Raw genomic sequence first — 17,792 nt, 5'->3', positions numbered from 1 at the left:
TTCTAAGCAACCTTTACACTTACATTATGCAAACTAGTTCAATTATGCACTTCTATATTTGCTTTGGTTTGTGTTGGCATCAATCACCAAAAGGGGGAGATTGAAAGGGAATTAGGCTTACACCTAGTTCCTATATAATTTTGGTGGTTGAATTGCCCAACACAAACAATTGGACTAACTAAGTTTGCCCAAGTGTATAGATTACACAGGTGTAAAAGGTTCACACTCAGCCAATAAAAAGACCAAGTTTTGGATTCAACAAAGGAGCAAAGTGGGAACCGAAGGCCCTCTGGTCTGGGAGCACCGGACTGACCGGTGTACACCGGACAGTGAACGGTGCACCACCGGACATGTCCAGTGCACCAGAGGACTCCAACACGAACTCGCTACCTTCGGGAATTTCCAGAGGCAACTCCGCTATAATTCACCGGACTGTCCGGTGTACACCGGACAGTGTCCGGTGCGCCAAGGAAGGTCAGCCTCAGGAACTCGCCAGCTTCGGGAAAACTCCAACGGCTAGTCCGCTAAAATTCACCGGACTGTCCGGTGTGCACCGGACTGTCCGGTGCGACTCCGGAGCAACGACTATCTCCGCGCCAACGGCTCTCTGCCGCGCATTTAATGCGCGCTCTGCGCGCGCAGAGGTCAGGCGCGCCCATACTGGCACACCGGACAGCAAACAGTACGTGTCCGGTGTGCACCGGACACTCAGGCGGGCCCACAAGTCAGAAGCTCCAACGGCTAGAATCCAACGGCAGTGATGACGTGGCAGGGGCACCGGACTGTCCGGTGCGCCATCGAACAGACAGCCTCCCAACGGCCACATTTGGTGGTTGGGGCTATAAATACCCCAACCACCCCACCATTTATTGCATCCAAGTTTTCCACTTCCCAACTACTACAAGAGCTCTAGCATTCAATTCTAGACACACCAAATAGATCAAATCCTCTCCAAATTCCACACAACGCCATAGTGACTAGAGAGAGTGATTTGCTTGTGTTCTTTCGAGCTTTTGCGCTTGGATTGCTTTCTTCTTTCTTGATTCCTTCTTTGCAATCAAACTCACTTGTAATTGAGGCAAGAGACACCAATCTTGTGGTGGTCCTTGTGGGAACTTTGTGTTCCAAGTGATTGAGAAGAGAAAGCTCACTCGATCCGTGGATCGTTTGAGAGAGGGAAGGGTTGAAAGAGACCCGGCCTTTGTGGCCTCCTCAACGGGGAGTAGGTTTGCAAGAACCGAACCTCGGTAAAACAAATCTCCGTGTCTCACTTGCTTATTCGCTTGGGATTTGTTTTGCGCCCTCTCTCACGGACTCGTTTCTTCATTACTAACGCTAACCCGGCTTGTAGTTGTGTTTATATTTGTAAATTTCAGTTTCGCCCTATTCACCCCCCCCCTCTAGGCGACTATCACCACCTTAGCCGGAGGGCGCAGCTGAATTTGTCGAGGTTGAGGATGCCCAGACCGCCTAGGGTTTTGGGCTTGCTGACTAGTGGCCAAGCCACAAGACAATGGCCTCCATTTGATTCAGCCTTTCCTCTCCAGAGGAAGGAGCGGCGGATCCTATCGACGTGTTTACGGGCCCATGTCGCGAGGGGAAAGACCGGCAAGTGGTATGTGGGCATAGCAGACAAGACGGAAGACATAAGCGTGAGACGACTAGCCCGATTGAGCATGCTTCCTTTCCATCCGGCTAGACGGTTCTGGATTTTCTCGATCAGAGGTTGGACATGAATTTTCTGGAGCGCCCGGGTGTGAAGTTGGAGGCCTAGGTAACGACACGGGAAGGTCCCCCTGGTCCCTTGGAACGGCTGGAGCACGTGGTCTAGGTCTATGTTATCACATCTTATCGGGTGGATAGAGCTCTTCTCAAGGTTGGTGACCAAGCCCGAGGCACAGCCAAAAGCGTGCAGGATGTCTTTGACCGCCAGGAGGTCTTCTCTAGAAGGGTTGATAAAGATAGCAGCATCATCGGCATAGAGAGAAGTCCTCAGTTTTGCTGTAGTTAGCGGAATGGGGGAAAGGATCCCATTTCTGGCTACAAGGTCCAGGATACGCTGCAGCGGATCAATGGCAAGGATGAACAACATAGGGGAAAGGGGGTCTCCCTGCCTAACCCCCCTCCTGTGCTGGATGTTTGCTCCTTGTCGGCCATTGAGGAGGGCTCGAGACGAGGCGGACCCAAAAAGGATGGAAATCCACTCACGCCTTCGAGGGCCAAAACCCATGGTCTGGAGGACTTCCAGGAGATAGCCCCAATTAACTGTGTCGAAAGCCTTCTGGATGTCAAGCTTCAGGAAGAGCGTTGGTTTTTTTGCTTGTGTAGTCTTCTAACTACGTTATGCACATAAAAGAAGTTGTCTTGTATACATCTTTTCTGGATGAAGGCACTTCGGGATTTGGAGATTAGAGTGTTGAGGAGGGGGCCAGCCGATTAGCAAGCAGTTTGGAGAAGATTTTTGCGATGTTGTGTATCAAACTGATGGGGCGGTAGTCCCCCACTGTCAAAGCATCTGGCTTTTTAGGTATAAGCACGATGTTGGCAGAGTTGAGTAAACGAAAATCCGCCCCATTCATGCTATGAAGTTGATGAAAAGCCTCAAGAACGTCCTCCTTGATGATATCCCAGCATACTTTGAAGAATAAACCTGTAAAGCCATCCGGGCCTAGTGCTTTTGAATCTTATGTGATTGAATTTAGATTCAAGAGCTTGTAGAGGCAATTGTACTGCCCATGACACATAAAGACCGGTTCCAGAAGTTGGGTATTCGTCCTCCAAAAGGAGTTCTTCTGTATGGACCGCCAGGAACTGGCAAGACACTCATGGCTCGTGCATGTGCTGCACAGACGAATGCAACATTTCTGAAATTAGCTGGTCCACAACTTGTGCAAGTAATCAGTTTACTTGAGAATTAAGCTTTATTTTCCTTTTTTATGTGTCCGTTATATAGCTGCGCCTGCATGCCTTCTCGATGATAAGATATTTTTTTTCTGACATGAATCTTGTGGTACACTGCTGCTCCATTTCATGTTATCATATTTGTACTGCAACTTCTGTCACTCTTTGTTTATGTTAGCTTTCTGCAATAGTTTTATTATTTAATTGCATCATCCTGGTTGATTTCCTTTTCTTATGTATACGAATTAACATGAAGCAATATTTCCTTATGCTAAGCTTCTCAGAAGCAAGTTTGAATGTCTTGGTGCTTTCTACCTTCTGAACATAGTTTGTTAACTTATCTAGGGCTACTGTGTTCCTGAATGTCTAAGTAAGCTTTTTGTACATACCAATATTGTTACTGTTGAGGAAAATGGATATATGGATTGCATCTTTCTGTTATTATGGAGTTTGTCAGTCCAAAGTTTCTTTGTTGAAGTTTAGTCAGTTGCCAGTTATGTGTCGTGGTTGATGAATTATCAGGATCTTGTATAACATTCTGTCTCTATTTTATAATTGGATTTGGAATTTGGAAACAAAGTTGTATGGTTTAGTGCTTTAACTAAAATATTAGTCTGATTGCATTACTAATATTGACCATTTGTTCCATTTTCATTGACGACAAAATGGAGATATTGCATTACCATGGAAAATCTGTTTTATTCTGAGCATACTTTATATTTTGAAGTAGGGTAGTAACGATGTTCTTGCTGGTTCAGATGTTTATTGGTGATGGAGCAAAGCTTGTCCGGGATGCATTCCAGCTTGCCAAAGAGAAAGCTCCTTGTATTATATTTATTGATGAGATAGATGCCATCGGCACCAAACGTTTTGATAGGTATGCCTTTTATGACATTTTTAGCTCTTGCATGGTTCTATTCCTGCTTTGGCTGATGATACTCTTTATGAGATGAAAATGTGAATCAGTTGCACAAGACCACAGAAAGTAGAACACTTTTTTATGTTTCAATTTAGTGGAAACCAATCATTCTTATTACGAAGAAGCTTATCTGATGTATGCTCCATAATTTTGTTCTCTTGGTACAGTGAAGTTCGTGGTGATAGAGAAGTTCAGCGAACAATGTTGGAATTACTGAATCAACTGGATGGATTCAGCAGTGATGAGAGAATAAAGGTCATAGCTGCAACGAACCGTGCCGACTGTTGAGAAACCCTAATGAAGGGTTATATGGGCAAATACCGAATATGCCCCTGAGGACGATCACGTCTCTATATATATAGAACTTGTACCCCCTCATATGGAATAGAGAAGAAAAGAGGCCAGAGGCCCAACCCTATATCCTGTGTCTCGTGTGTTTCCTCTGTCGTGCTTAAGGGAAGGGAGACGGGTTCTCTACATCTTCTTGCGCCTCTACTGCTGACGGGAGGGAAGGGAGCGGATCTGGTGATCCGCGGTAACGTAGTTCTCAACACGTTATCAGCACGCTCTACCTCGACGTTGCTGCGAGATCAGATCTGCATCAACTCTCCGTCACACCGGCAGGTCCCCGGCCTTGCCGAACTGTCCTACGCGACAGGCTTCGTTCCCGTTTGTCGAACCAGAAATCACGGTATGAAATTTTGAGCGGATCTGCAATTTATTGTTCATCGCGTATATTATCTGCGAGCCCGTATGAAATTTTGAGTGGATCACGCAATTGAACGGTATAATTTTTTTTAGATCTAATGTTGGTAGAATCTCGTAATCGCTCCACCATGTCCGGTGAGGCTCCACTCAATCTCGCCCGTGCACCCGAGTTCGTGCCCGCCTAGTCACGAGAATCATGCGCATCCTATGGTTCTAGAGTGCGAGGTGAATGGGGGCGGCTCATGTGGTCAAAGTCGTGATCCATTCATGTCGTGGGCGTGTACGTGCGTACAAGCCTGAGAAAGCTGAGGTAGTTAGGATTTTTGTTATGAAAAAAAACTTGCATGCCCACATGCACGTGACATGCGCTATGTGGGCTGGCCGCCTCTCACTCCATACCAGTTCTTTGACCAAGTCGTAACCGCTTATTCCTCTGGCGTTGGAAAACTACGGCTCCTGGATTTTTCTATGTGTGATTTTTCTATCATATTTTACATGCGGATAATTACATGCGTGATTTTTCTATCATATTTTATGGATGCAAATAATAAATAAAATAAGGCATGCTTTCTGTTGCAGTATGTATCTTAATTAATTATTTCCTGTAGTAAATAATTACTAGAAAAATGCATGCTTACATACAAGGAAGTTGCCTTTTACACCTGATGTGTTATGCTCATGCATTAATTTTGGTGTTTATTTTTCTGCTTTTATTTATCGTGGTAGATATTTAGCAGAAAATATTAAAATGCATGTAAACTCTATATTGTGCATATTTAAATCGCTCTAAATATTTATATTATGTTGAGCTTTTGGACTCATATCGAGCGATTAAACTATATAGTGGGTACTCAAACATGTCGACCAGACTTTGTTGTTAATCGGTTGAGTTATGGCATTGGCGAGCATTGGTTGCGCCCTGGCAACACGACACGTTATTTGTGTCGTCCGAACTTGGCTGCGTCATGTGATTGCTATGTTGTACTCTCACTTAGTCGGACCACTCCCGTTGAGTCGGACCGCCATCACCGAGTTGTGTGGACTTATCCTGTACCCCGACTATCAAGCCACAATTGCGCCTGTTGCGCTTGTTACGGAGGCTTATTCGTTGTTGTAGCCTTGATGGCCACACACACGTTGACGCCAGATACGCTGGAGCTTGTACTCGCGTGGAATGTGGTGGATTATTCGAGTCCCTGAAGTCACAGCATAGCGCAACCTTCATAAATAATGTTGTTTAACTTTATATTTTTTTTGATTGTTTTGTGTGGCATCATATATTTATTTATATTGCCAAGTGGCCATAACAACTATATCAAGCTCTATAGTGCTTGAATATTCTGGGAAAATAAATTGAAATACAATAAAGCACAGATAAGTTAATTTTTTTGCTCTCTCTCCTCATGCATAAAAGTTTTATCCGAAGTAAACCGAAGATATATAATGCATGAAAGCCTTTTTGGCGCAGAAAACATCACAAATTGGGATTTTATTAGTAAGCAATAAGACCTTATCAGATGAATAAATGCTAGAATCTCAGTCATACATTGCTCAACCAGATGTTGGCACATTGCTATTTGTCGCTGAACGACATGAAGCGAACTTTGAGATAAATGTCTTGTACCTTAGCAACACGAAGTTGCGAGTACATCGAAAGGTAATTCTGAGAATTTTTTCACAATGTTTGTGTGAAAAACCATTGTGTGTTCCCGTCGAACCACTTTACTCGTCCTATCTAGGACCTCTATGCTTGTGTTGCATACATCTCTCAGAATTGTAAATACTTATAGTCACTGAATTGACTTGGTATAATTCTTTGATTGGTATGGTATAGCTTTAAGCTAAATGGTAAAGGTCGGTCCTGAATGGACATATACCTGGACTTTATGTAGCAGAACTACATTGGATTCCACCTTTGAAATGCTTACCGTAATCTATCTCTGATCTACTAGGAGTAAGAAGAGTATAAACTAGCTATGAAATCCCATATCACCACAGAGCTTGAAGCTAAATTAGACATTAACATGTTCTTGGTCCTCGGAGCCAGAAGAGTCATATGTCTTGACCACTAGACTACTAGTGATGATAATTTGTGATAGAAATATGAAGATCTTGTAGAGACATGTTGTATCCTCTCTACTCCTGATGATTTCTTCGTATGAGAGCAGTAATATCTGTTGTTGAAGATGGATCCTAGGCGGATATCAGTATTGTTTCGTTCTTGCCAAGCAGTTATCATCATTTGCTTCATCAAAAGCTAGTTATATGGTGATTTTCCCAGATAAAAGGAATTCTTGGCCTTGTCTGTTCTATTCCAAAGCTTCTCTTTTTGCCGAACAACGAAGAGATTGAAATAATGCTTTATAGAACAAATTGGTATATAATATGAGGAGAAATGTTTGCCCTGCTGGCAGCATCACAATCTATTAACTATTGTTATAAATTCTCTCTCAAAATTATAATACCTAAAAATGTTGCATAAATTGATACCCAATTTCAGATCGGTATGAGTAATTGGGTAAACCATGGGCAATAATAAAACGAGCTGGACTATATAACTCTTCATATAAAAATCTCTGCTTGGCAGCATTGGCCTGATACCGTGCACTTCACTACCAATATAAACACACACATTTTTCCTATGTGCTTAAAGCACAATGCAACCAGTGAATGTCTTTGTGAGCGTTAAACCCTGATGGTCATTTTACTTGTTGATCTGAAGTCAACTAATGGCTCCAAACGACGAATGGTATTCATGAGCCCCTGAAGGATCCTTATGAATAAAATAGTGTTGTGCATATTAGTCTAAATCTTAATGATTGACTGTGCATTTGGTAGTAATAACAATAAGTTTGCAGAATTATAACCATTAAGCAACTTGTTGTGCGTGTCTCGCTGAATGTTGAGACTAACCCTTCATGTTGAAGGACAAATATGTAGTATTCATGCCACTACATTAATCTAAGTCCAAAGCTCACTGTATAAAACCCCTATATGTAATGTGCGTAAGATTTCCCAAATAAATCACCACAATAGCATACATTGGCCACAAACTAGATGATTGTGGTTGGGGATTTTATATGTATGCTTTTAGAATATCTCGGCATTAGGGGGAGGAATGCCCATATAGTGTAATGCCTCAATATTCTATTAAACACACAAAAGCCAAACTGAACCTGTCGTTCGGTGTGTACTCCTGTGTATATGGAGTTTGCCAGAAATCGTTGAGGAGTAACCATATTGGTTTGAATGCTTCTACTTGATGTAGATGTGGATATACCCGGGATTAATATCATATCCACATTTGACTTATTGGTATTTGATCTATTCTTGGGGACGCCTGCGAATATGATCCATTAGCCTTAGTCAAAGCATATGTTTCTGATTGCAGATTCACGTGGTCTGTGATAACTCTCCTCCGATTAATTCACCCTGATGGTGATTTGCCTCACGAAGAGGTTCATATTGATGATGAAATTCCTAGCAATGCGCGCAATATCATTGTGCTGGGAATACAGAACAATGAATCTTTCGTTTTGGGAAATAACGGAGATCATTATTAAATGTGGGAGACAAATATGTCGACACCTATCTTGCCCCTCTAGATTGCAAATGGATCCAAAACAAAGTCCTAGGCATGAGTGCTTTAAGCTCTCTTATCGGGTCATTGATAAATGCAATCGAGGCTGAACCAATAATCGCAAAGTGAAAGTCACGAGCTTGAAGTTCGGACATTATGGGCACTATTGAAATAATGTGTGGTGAATGCGATGGTTCAAGTGGTCTTGTGAGAGATCCATCCCACATATGTGTTGAATAAACACAGTTTCGCTATGTAATATATCTGGCAAATGGCATGAATTAAAATATGCAGTTAATAGGATTCTGAAGATCCGTCATGAGATCCTAGGAGGACTCATATATTTGAATTATAAATATGCAACATATAAATCTCATACCGAATAATACATTCCTGATGAATGATCACTCTCCTATGTAGGGAGAATATCTCGTAGTTGAGACTATCGTTCCCAGATGGAACCTATCCAGAAGAAACAAAGTCTGTATTGAACACCAAAGTTTGATAATCCCTATAAAGGGATAAAGACCCATACAGACCCGAAAAGGAATAAGATGAGGTACCAAAGGACTTGAAGTTCATCGAATAAGCACATGTGCATTCCATGAGTTTTACTCATGGTAATTTCCACTAGATGTGGAATTACGGTATCCTCTAAAGCCCTGATGGCAGAAACCTATAAGGTTTAGGTGTTATTGGCAAAATATCCCCATTGTGCCAGAATGACAGACTATAACGATGTATCTGATCGATGAAAAATCCCTGATGGCTTACGATCTTAGATGGACTTTTGTTACACCATCATAGATGTTGCAATGGATGAACGCCTCGAGCGATGTGTCATATTTAGAATATGTACTATTGCAACTATATTATCCCCTAAGTCCTATTGAAGGATATGTTATTTGCTTTGCACAACTATGTATAAATTGTGGTGTAAGATAGAAAATGATAGCACCCCAATCTCATTCATTCTCGTTATTCCAGATGAACAATGAGACATATATCTTGAAGAATATGCTTGAGTTATGAGGGATAAAGACTTTGACAGATGTCATCGTCAGGGGGAGCGAATGCTTATATTGATCACAACCGTGAGACAATAAATGTCATATTTTATGCCCTGAAGGCGTGAGCTTGATGATCAATATGTGAACCTTTATGGAATTTTCTATCAAATATATAGATCCCGTCGATCGAACACCATCAGTCAAAGTGACTTATTTATATTGATACGTGCACTTACCTCGTATATCCTAGAAGTGAGTAGAGGTAAAGTTACTGAAATAGTCCTTGCAAGGATATGCAATCTGATTACTAAATCTTTATATGCATATACTTCTAGAAGAAGATGTTTTGCCTTATTGATATGATTTTGCAAGGATCAGGGGGAGCACATTTCTAAAGTTAGCCCTTGTAGAAGATTCGATAGAATCTAGATCCGAGAGGATCAAAATCTGTCACGATGACAGCTGTTGTACTCTTTTTCCCTTGGTGAGTTTTCCTGAAGTTTCTCACATGAGGTTTTTAACGAGGCAACAAAGTGTAAATGCAATATGCGTCACCATGCGCTCTTTCTCCATATTTTCCCATTGGGTTTTTTGGGAGTTTTAATGAGGCATGTGTTGGTCGCGGTATTCGCCCAAGGGGGAGTGTTGAGAAACCCTAATGAAGGGTTATGTGGGCAAATACCGAATATGCCCCTGATGACGATCACGTCTCTATATATATATAACTTGTACCCCCTCATATGGAATAGAGAAGAGAAAGAGGCCAGAGGCCCAACCCTATATCCTGTGTCTCGTGTGTTTCCTCTGTCGTGCTTAAGGGAAGGGAGACGGGTTCTCTACATCTTCTTGCGCCTCTACTGCTGACGGGAGGGAAGGGAGCGGATCTGGTGATCCGCGGTAACGTAGTTCTCAACACCGACGTCCTTGACCCTGCTCTGATGCGATCAGGACGGCTGGACCGCAAGATTGAGTTCCCTCACCCATCTGAAGAAGCAAGAGCTAGAATCTTGCAAGTCGGTCTCCACAACTTATGTTCAATTTGCTGAAGTTTGTCAATGAATGATGTTTTTGCTTCACTCAGTAGGTCATTTACCAACTGATGTTTTCTGTATGTCGCACTGTAGATCCATTCAAGAAAAATGAACGTAAATCCGGATGTCAACTTCGAAGAATTGGCTCGCTCAACAGATGACTTCAACGGAGCACAGCTGAAGGCAGTCTGTGTAGAAGCTGGCATGCTCGCTCTACGGCGGGATGCTACAGAGGTGAGCCTTCCGCTCCTCCATATGCACGATTCGATTATATTTTCCTTGCATCAATAGATGGATTCTGACATCCCGTAGGTTGATTATTGACTTGTTGATTTTTCTTTTTGTGATGATTGCGATTTCCTAACCTGATTTTTCTTTGCACAGGTAACTCACGAGGACTTCAATGAAGGAATCGTGCAGGTTCAGGCAAAGAAAAAGTCAAGCTTGAACTACTATGCTTAAGCTATATGCAAAAATGTCAGAACCACAAGTTAGTTTGTAACACTACTGTGTGGATGATCGAAGCTACGTTTTTACGTTTGCGTTGAGATGCGAGTTTTTAACATTGCCTCAGATTTTTCTTCAGCCTCAGGCTCCCCAGAAAACTGTTTGCTTACCATCTGTGTTGTGAGGGTGAGTCTATGAATCGAACGATATGTTGCATTGTGTGTTATGATGTCTGACGACGTGTATCCTGAATAAGCAGCGTATCGCTATCATGCGCCGTGTAGTTGCCATAAAGTTACACGAAGAAATGTCACTTGCCAAAAGCGACGACACTGGACGTATTCAACTGCTTTTCTCCTTTTGCCAAATTATGTACCTTTCTTAAGCCTGAATATTGAGTAGCGATAAAAGATGCATTTACATCTCATACCTATCTCATATCTAGGTGGTAAAGTATTGCGATCTAAATTTTTCTTCATAATTTGTTTAAGCCCTAAATTAATTTTAGTTCGAAAATGAATAGAAATAAAGTTTGTTTATAATCCGCTAATGATACTTAAATTCTATAGTGTAAAATATGAAACCTATTGTCAACCCTATCCATACTGCTCTCTGGAAATTGCTATAACACCACGTTAAGGTCGTGTTATGAACCTCTGAAGCTAATTGTTAATAAGGTAATCTAATTATTAGTCAGCGCTGGCTAATAACTAATAGCTATTTGAGAGGTATATCTAATAATTAGCTAGTCTATTAGCCACCACAACGTTTAAGGCCCTGTTCCAAACATCTAGAGCTAATTGTTAGTCAGTTAATAAATTATTAGTTGGTTTTAGTTGGGTTAGAGCAGCTAATAACTAAGGGCTTCTTTGTCGTCAAGAAAATTGAGGTGTTTTAGAGAGTATTGAGAGAAAATGAACTAATTTCCCTATCAATCTCCAATTCCATTGTCACCAAATAAGCCCTCATAGCTATTTGATAGGTATAACTAACAATTAGTTGGTCTATTAGCTCATCCGTTTTAAAACGCTCAGCTAATTTTAACTACTAACTATTAGTTTTAAAGGTTTGGAACAAGGTCTAAAGTGCACTTTATCCCTTGCTAGATCCCTCAAAGCCACCAAAAGTGACACAAGGTAATTAACATGTGGTGCTAGAGAAAAATTAACATTAGTCTACTTTGTAAGTGATGGTGGTGGAAGCTTGAGAAAAGGATGATTTATGGCAAGGCATTATCAAGTTTAAGTATCTAAAAGGAGAATTCAGATTTCCTTACCTGGATTGACCTTTTGGAAGTACGAGTTGTATACCTTCAGGGAAGGCACATCGTAGTCCAAATTATAAAAAAAAAACTCTTTTTGGCAAGACACATGGCTTTATGGTAATCCCTTAAGTTTCATGATCTTTTCGATTTATGTGATTAGAAAAACACATCAGTAAGTCAAATGATAAATATAGAGGTTCGAATCTCCTTATGATGTTGGCTTATTAAAGACATAATGACTAATTGGGAAAAGATTGTTCAGGACTCTACTATCTTTCCTTTATGTTCTGGACAAGATAGAATTGGGTGAAAATTAGGCAATAAAGGTAGTTTTTCAGTCAAAACTACTTATAATGCTATGATCTATTAATGAAGGTGGCCCTACATTTAAACATATTTGAAAAGAAAATATTCTAGCAAAAATAAAGTTTTTCCTATGGCGGGTTGAGAACAATGCCATCATAACAATAGATAATATGATTAGGAGGACTTGGTTGGGTTACCCTTCATGCTATTTATGTGACCAAGACAAAACTATAAACCACCTCCTGTTATCATGTTGTATTGCCAGGGAAATGTGGGCTACTACTGCCATTTGTCTTCTAATATTTCTTCAACTCATGGTTTCAAATAGCAGGCTATAGATGCGGGAGAGAGACCACACTAAGATATTGTCGTTTTATCGTTATGTCAACTACGAGCAATATATTGTGCTATAGTACTCTAAATTGCTTAGCTGTAGCTTTTGAAATAGCCCTACTATTTTAGTTTTGGGTATTAATAGTGACAACATAATTATTATCTACTTATATTTTGTAGTAAATTTTGTATTTTAGAAAATTGAACACTTGAGTTTTATAAATCATGCCCTAATATCATATTAACTAATGTTTCCTACATCTCTAGAACCTTAAAAATATACTTATCTTCATCAAATTTCATGATTGTCATATTTTTTGAAGCAATTACTCATATGTTTTATGGTTTTCTTATAAACCACCATATGTCATAGCTTTATTATAGCCACGCTATAGGTTTACAACCCCAAGAAAAACATGTTGCTATTTACCATAGTCTGCTTTGTAAACCATGCTTCAACTACCTCCCATAAATGGAAATGATATGAAAAATGTTCGCCAAATGGTAAAAAATTGCTGCCATTTATTGGGAAATCTGGAAAGTTCACGATAGAGCCTGTTTTGGTGCAAATATTTTGAATAGTTGTCACACCCAATTTTGAAGGACCAAAACTAGGTGATAATCATTTGTATGTCATGATTAATTTCCAAATATGTAATCGAATATAGCGTCTTGGGTTCTTTGAAAGCTTGTTCCATGATACCCTCAAACTGACCCCTTCTATATGCATTGAAAGACACACATGGATTATAAATTAGAAATAGTACACCAAACAAAACCTTCTAGAAGTCTACTGACACAAAGTTTTCTTGCTATGAACTCTAAGTGAAAGAGTTTATTTAGCACAAGGCTAGGGTTCTTGGTGGAGCGGCTTTGTAATATTCCCATAGACTTGAAAATAGAAACATGAAGAGAAGAGATTGAAAGAAGGGGGGTTTATACCAAAGCCTTCTCTCAAGCTATGGAGTAATTGAGAAGGGTGTAACCTTGCTTGGCCAGTAAAAAATGGGCAATGGCTAGCTAAACTTGCTTCTGGCCGGTCAAGGAGGGGATGTGGCTAGCTTGGAACTGTCGTAGTTGGCTGGAAAGGGCTCTGGCTGGCTATGGCTACCTCGCAAAGAATGTGGTTAGTTGGGGAGGGGCTATGGCTGACTATGGGTGGCAGGAGGGAGAGGGTTCTAACTAGGGAGGCTAAGGGCCTGTTTGGATCCCATGTGCTAAACTTTAACAAGGTGATGAAGTTTAGCACACCTTGAGGAGCTAAACTGCTATTGGGTGCTAAATTTTAGCACTTCACTTTTAGCACCTTTTAGCACTCTTGTTTGGATCTCCATGTACTAAAGTTTAGCTAAAAGTGTAGTGCTAAACTTTAGCACCATGGATCCAAATAGAGTTTAAGGGGTGGTCAGGGCTGGAGGAAGTGAAGAAGGGAGGCGACCATGCATGGCCAGTCCTTGGGGTGCATTAGAGGTAGGTGGCCAACCAAAGGCGACCATTGGCTAAGGGAAACCAACTAACATGAGCTATATATGCCTAGTGGTGGTCAGGGCATGGCTATGGTTAGCTGGCTAGGCTAGGGACATCTAGGGTGTGGCTGGCTAGCACAAGCTATGTGATATCCTGGCCCTAGTGGATGGTGATATCCTGGCCCAAGACCTAATAGAATTAATAGAATATTCATACCAACAAGGTGCATCTTCTTTTTCAGAATCCTACATTGAAAGAACCTATGGGTTAAGCGTGCTTGGCCCAGAGCAATTTTGGGATGCGTGACTGACCGGGAAGTGTTCCTGGGTACGCATGACTAAGGACAAAGTACGCACAAAAGACAAATGTTGGTCCGTGGGGATGATATATGGTCCTAGAGAGCTGCCAGGAGTAAGTACCCCCGGTTCAAGAGTGGACAGGGTGTTACAAATGGTATTAGAGCTGAACCTCGCGGTTTCACAGGCGTGTGTGGGCTAGGGTTTGGGTACATGGCACATGGCACATGTGACACTAGAGTGGTCACATGGCATGGCATATGACAACACTGGACACACAGACGTGTCCAAGAGGGGAGGTTCCTTGCTTGGGGTTGATCGATGAGGACGTCGATCTTCTAAGGGGGGTGGATTGTGAATTGTGATATCCTGGTTCTAGTGGATGGTGATATCTTGGCCCAAGGCTTAAATAAATTAATAAAATAATCGTACATGTGCATCTTCTTTTTTTGAAGCCTACCTCGAAAGAACCTCTAGGTTAAGCGTGCTTGGTCTAGAGCAGTCTTGGGATGGGTGACCGGATGGGAAGTGTTCCTGGGTAGGCATGAGCGAGGACAAAGTACGCACAAAAGTCACGTGTTGGTATGTGGGGATGATATTTGGTCCTAGAGAGCTGCTAGGAGTAATTACCGCCGTTCTAGGAGTGGACGGGGTGTTACAAGCTAGGGGTGGCTAGAGGTGGCTATGGCTAGTTGTCGTGGGCTATGATGTCTACGGCATGTCCATGAGGCGTAAAGTGGTCAAAAAGTAGGGAGAGAAGCCTCTAGGGCATAGAGTGGTTGTGGGTCGAGGCTGACCTAGGGGTGGTTGGGTGTGGCGGTGGCCGACGTGGGTTGGTGTGGTTATCAAGGCTAGAAAGAGAAAATGGAGAGAGAGAAAGGAGATATTTTGGCCAAGGATGGAAAAAGGATCTATAAACCTAGTTCAAATTCTAGGCTAGAACGTCAAATACACAAAGAAATCATGCACCAACATGAATGCAACAAAAGTAGGTTGTTACCTTACATTTATTTTTGGTTCTTTTTATGGAACTCTTGCTTTCTCCTAGAAACATAAATATAACTAGACATGTTATCAAACTAACATTGAATTTTAGAATTCAGAAATTAGGGTGTCACAATAGTTCTATTGAGATTATATGCCTTGCATGCGCGCTTATAAGACTTCGGGTAGGACTCCAAAGTGATGGAGACAAGGAGGTGCTAATCAAAGGTGTTAACACTATGCTCAAGATTGCTCTCAAGCTACTTGCCAAGTTATCATGGGATGTTATCCAGACCAAGTCGATTAGAGATGCGCAAGATTATGGGGATGTAGGACAAGACTGTGATTTGAGGGATGATGGCCAGAATTGAAAATATTCTGATTGTTTAACTAGTTGTTCTAGCTTTATTTAGTGCTTTTGATCATTTTGTTGTTTGTTATGTTAGTTGATGGGTATGGTGCGTATTCTAGTGAGTTTAGCTCTTGTGCTTTTTCTTTAGTGTGAAAGTTATCTAAACTATAATATATTTATATTATTCATTCATGGAGATGGGGTAGGGTCTTGGTTGTAAAAATGAAGCAAATGACGACACACTAGAACATGACCACATACATATAATAATTCAAAAGGTTTCATTGTGACGAAATTGTGCCCTCCCTACTATTGGATATAACATTTAATTCACATGTATATGATGAACTAATAGGTCGCCAAGAATCATAGGGTACTTGGCTAGATGTAACACCTATTTCATCATCAGCATCATCATCCATTGACCAACAAGAAAATCTCCCTCCTAATCACTAATTAGTTTTGCCTTGCTCCCAACCCCCTGCACCTCTAGAGCCACACAAGAACCACCAGACCCACCTCTATCTAAGGTAGTGATTTGGTTGTTGCTGGTGCTCTCTTGGTCAATACAACATACAGATGGAAACCACATATGCTTGGCAATGTTACTCATGGCGACAAATTGGCTGCTAGAGCCATAATGATTTGGGTTGTAGGTTCCACTGGTGAAGGTGAACCTCTGTAGGCTAGAATCATTACTTTGCACCCTGGGTTCATCATCGTGGAGGACAATGTCATTGATGCTGCTCCGCTGCCTCCTAGCAATGTTCTCCATCCTATGGAAATACTTTTGGGCATGGCTAGAGATTTGCATTGGCGTCCTAGTGGTAACAAAGTGCTTTGAGATGTTCTTCCAGTCGCTTCGACCATATGCACGCAAACCATAGAGGAAATTCCTACACCAAGATAAGGATTAGATTGAAAAATGCATAGTATCCACACTAACATTATTAGTGAAAAAATCTCAAACACCTCATAATAACCAATACCCCATACGTCATTCTAATGAATGTAACAATAATGTGCATGAAAATGTGAAAAGTGTTTCCAAAATAAGACAAAAGATATAAATAGAACAAAACAAATGCATGTGTGAAATAAAGAAATCATTAACCTGTGTTCGTCTATGGTCCAAAACCTTCGGTACCGCCTCTCCTTCTGAGAATCTAGGTGGGTATTCATATCCTCCCTTGCCTTCCTTTTGGCCGTCCTTTTCTCCACTAAATCACCACCCATGAAATCTATGGCTGGATCCTCTATCGACATCCCAAACTTGTCATTCACAAGCTTCTTACCCATTGTTGCATGTTGGTTGCCACTCAATATCATCTGCATCTTCTCCAACATGAGATCAACATACAGTTTGGTTACCTTATGCTTCTCTTTTGTGGGAAACCTTGCTTGGAGCATGTCTATAATGTCAGTTTGCTTATTGTTCATGTCACTAGAATAGCTACTCTTGGCATTGTGGCTAGCAATGAGAGCTTTCGCTATCTTGATCTCAGAGAAATTCCACTCTCCATAATTAGGATCCATGGGGGTTGGGTACTACGATATATGGTATTATGAAATCTGAATAATGGTTGTTGGGGTGGGGAGAATGAACATCAGAAGGCCATGTATTTATAGGCCACATGGTGAATCTATTTGTCATGGTTTTTATTAAATATTCAACTCTGGTATTGAGAAAACTATGGATTTTAATATAATAAAGTTAAAGATATTGAGTCATCCACATAAGTTCATTTGCCCATGCACGCTATACTTTTATACTTTAGTAATAATGTCAAGATAACACTCCTATCTCATAGATATAATATTAGCGCACATTGGTCATGAAAATGAGGTGTCAAGGGACATATGTGGACACCCACATATGTATCCATTGATGGTTCAAGATGTTTAGATGAGTATGGACATACCATCATGGCCACTGCTCTTAGGCAGACAATATAGTAGTATACTGGTGCTTGATTGAGTACTGTAAGCTAACTCTATCATTTGTGGTGTATTTTCATGATTGCGGTGCTTTATAGTATGATATAATAATAATTATTATTATTACCATTTATTATTATTATTACATATCTGTTGGCTCCTTTTCAGGCCAAATACTAATGATCCCTAGGGTCTGCGCGCGACGTACAAGACCTTAGGGACTTCTCTGCGGGGTTCCTGACTGTCCGTGTGAAGG

At 41.2% G+C, this 17,792-nt stretch overlaps 2 protein-coding genes across 2 annotated transcripts in view; one reads left to right on the top strand and one right to left on the bottom strand.

Annotated features, from left to right (window-relative positions):
* Positions 1-10,626, top strand: part of LOC103638008 (26S proteasome regulatory subunit 6A homolog) — a 108,900-nt gene extending 98,274 nt beyond the window's left edge. The window contains exons 5-10 of the mRNA XM_008661008.4: positions 2,703-2,894; positions 3,660-3,778; positions 3,988-4,103; positions 10,025-10,131; positions 10,243-10,383; positions 10,534-10,626. Of these exons, the coding sequence (XP_008659230.1) occupies positions 2,703-2,894; positions 3,660-3,778; positions 3,988-4,103; positions 10,025-10,131; positions 10,243-10,383; positions 10,534-10,611 (753 nt within the window). The 3' untranslated portion in view covers positions 10,612-10,626. The remainder of the gene's footprint in view (positions 1-2,702; positions 2,895-3,659; positions 3,779-3,987; positions 4,104-10,024; positions 10,132-10,242; positions 10,384-10,533) is intronic.
* Positions 10,627-15,862: 5,236 nt separating this feature from the next.
* Positions 15,863-17,199, bottom strand: LOC103638007 (myb-like protein I). Its single transcript, XM_008661006.3, has 2 exons — positions 16,713-17,199; positions 15,863-16,494 (listed from the first exon to the last, which is right to left on the bottom strand). Exons 1-2 carry the CDS (start codon positions 17,132-17,134, stop codon positions 16,044-16,046), a joined length of 873 nt encoding a protein of 290 aa, XP_008659228.1. The 5' UTR covers positions 17,135-17,199; the 3' UTR covers positions 15,863-16,043.
* Between the last annotated feature and the right edge of the window lie 593 nt (positions 17,200-17,792).

Source organism: Zea mays, chromosome 9, assembly GCF_902167145.1.
Source record: "Zea mays cultivar B73 chromosome 9, Zm-B73-REFERENCE-NAM-5.0, whole genome shotgun sequence".
NCBI lineage: Eukaryota > Viridiplantae > Streptophyta > Magnoliopsida > Poales > Poaceae > Zea > Zea mays.
This window is presented reverse-complemented; position numbering and strand designations above follow the sequence as displayed.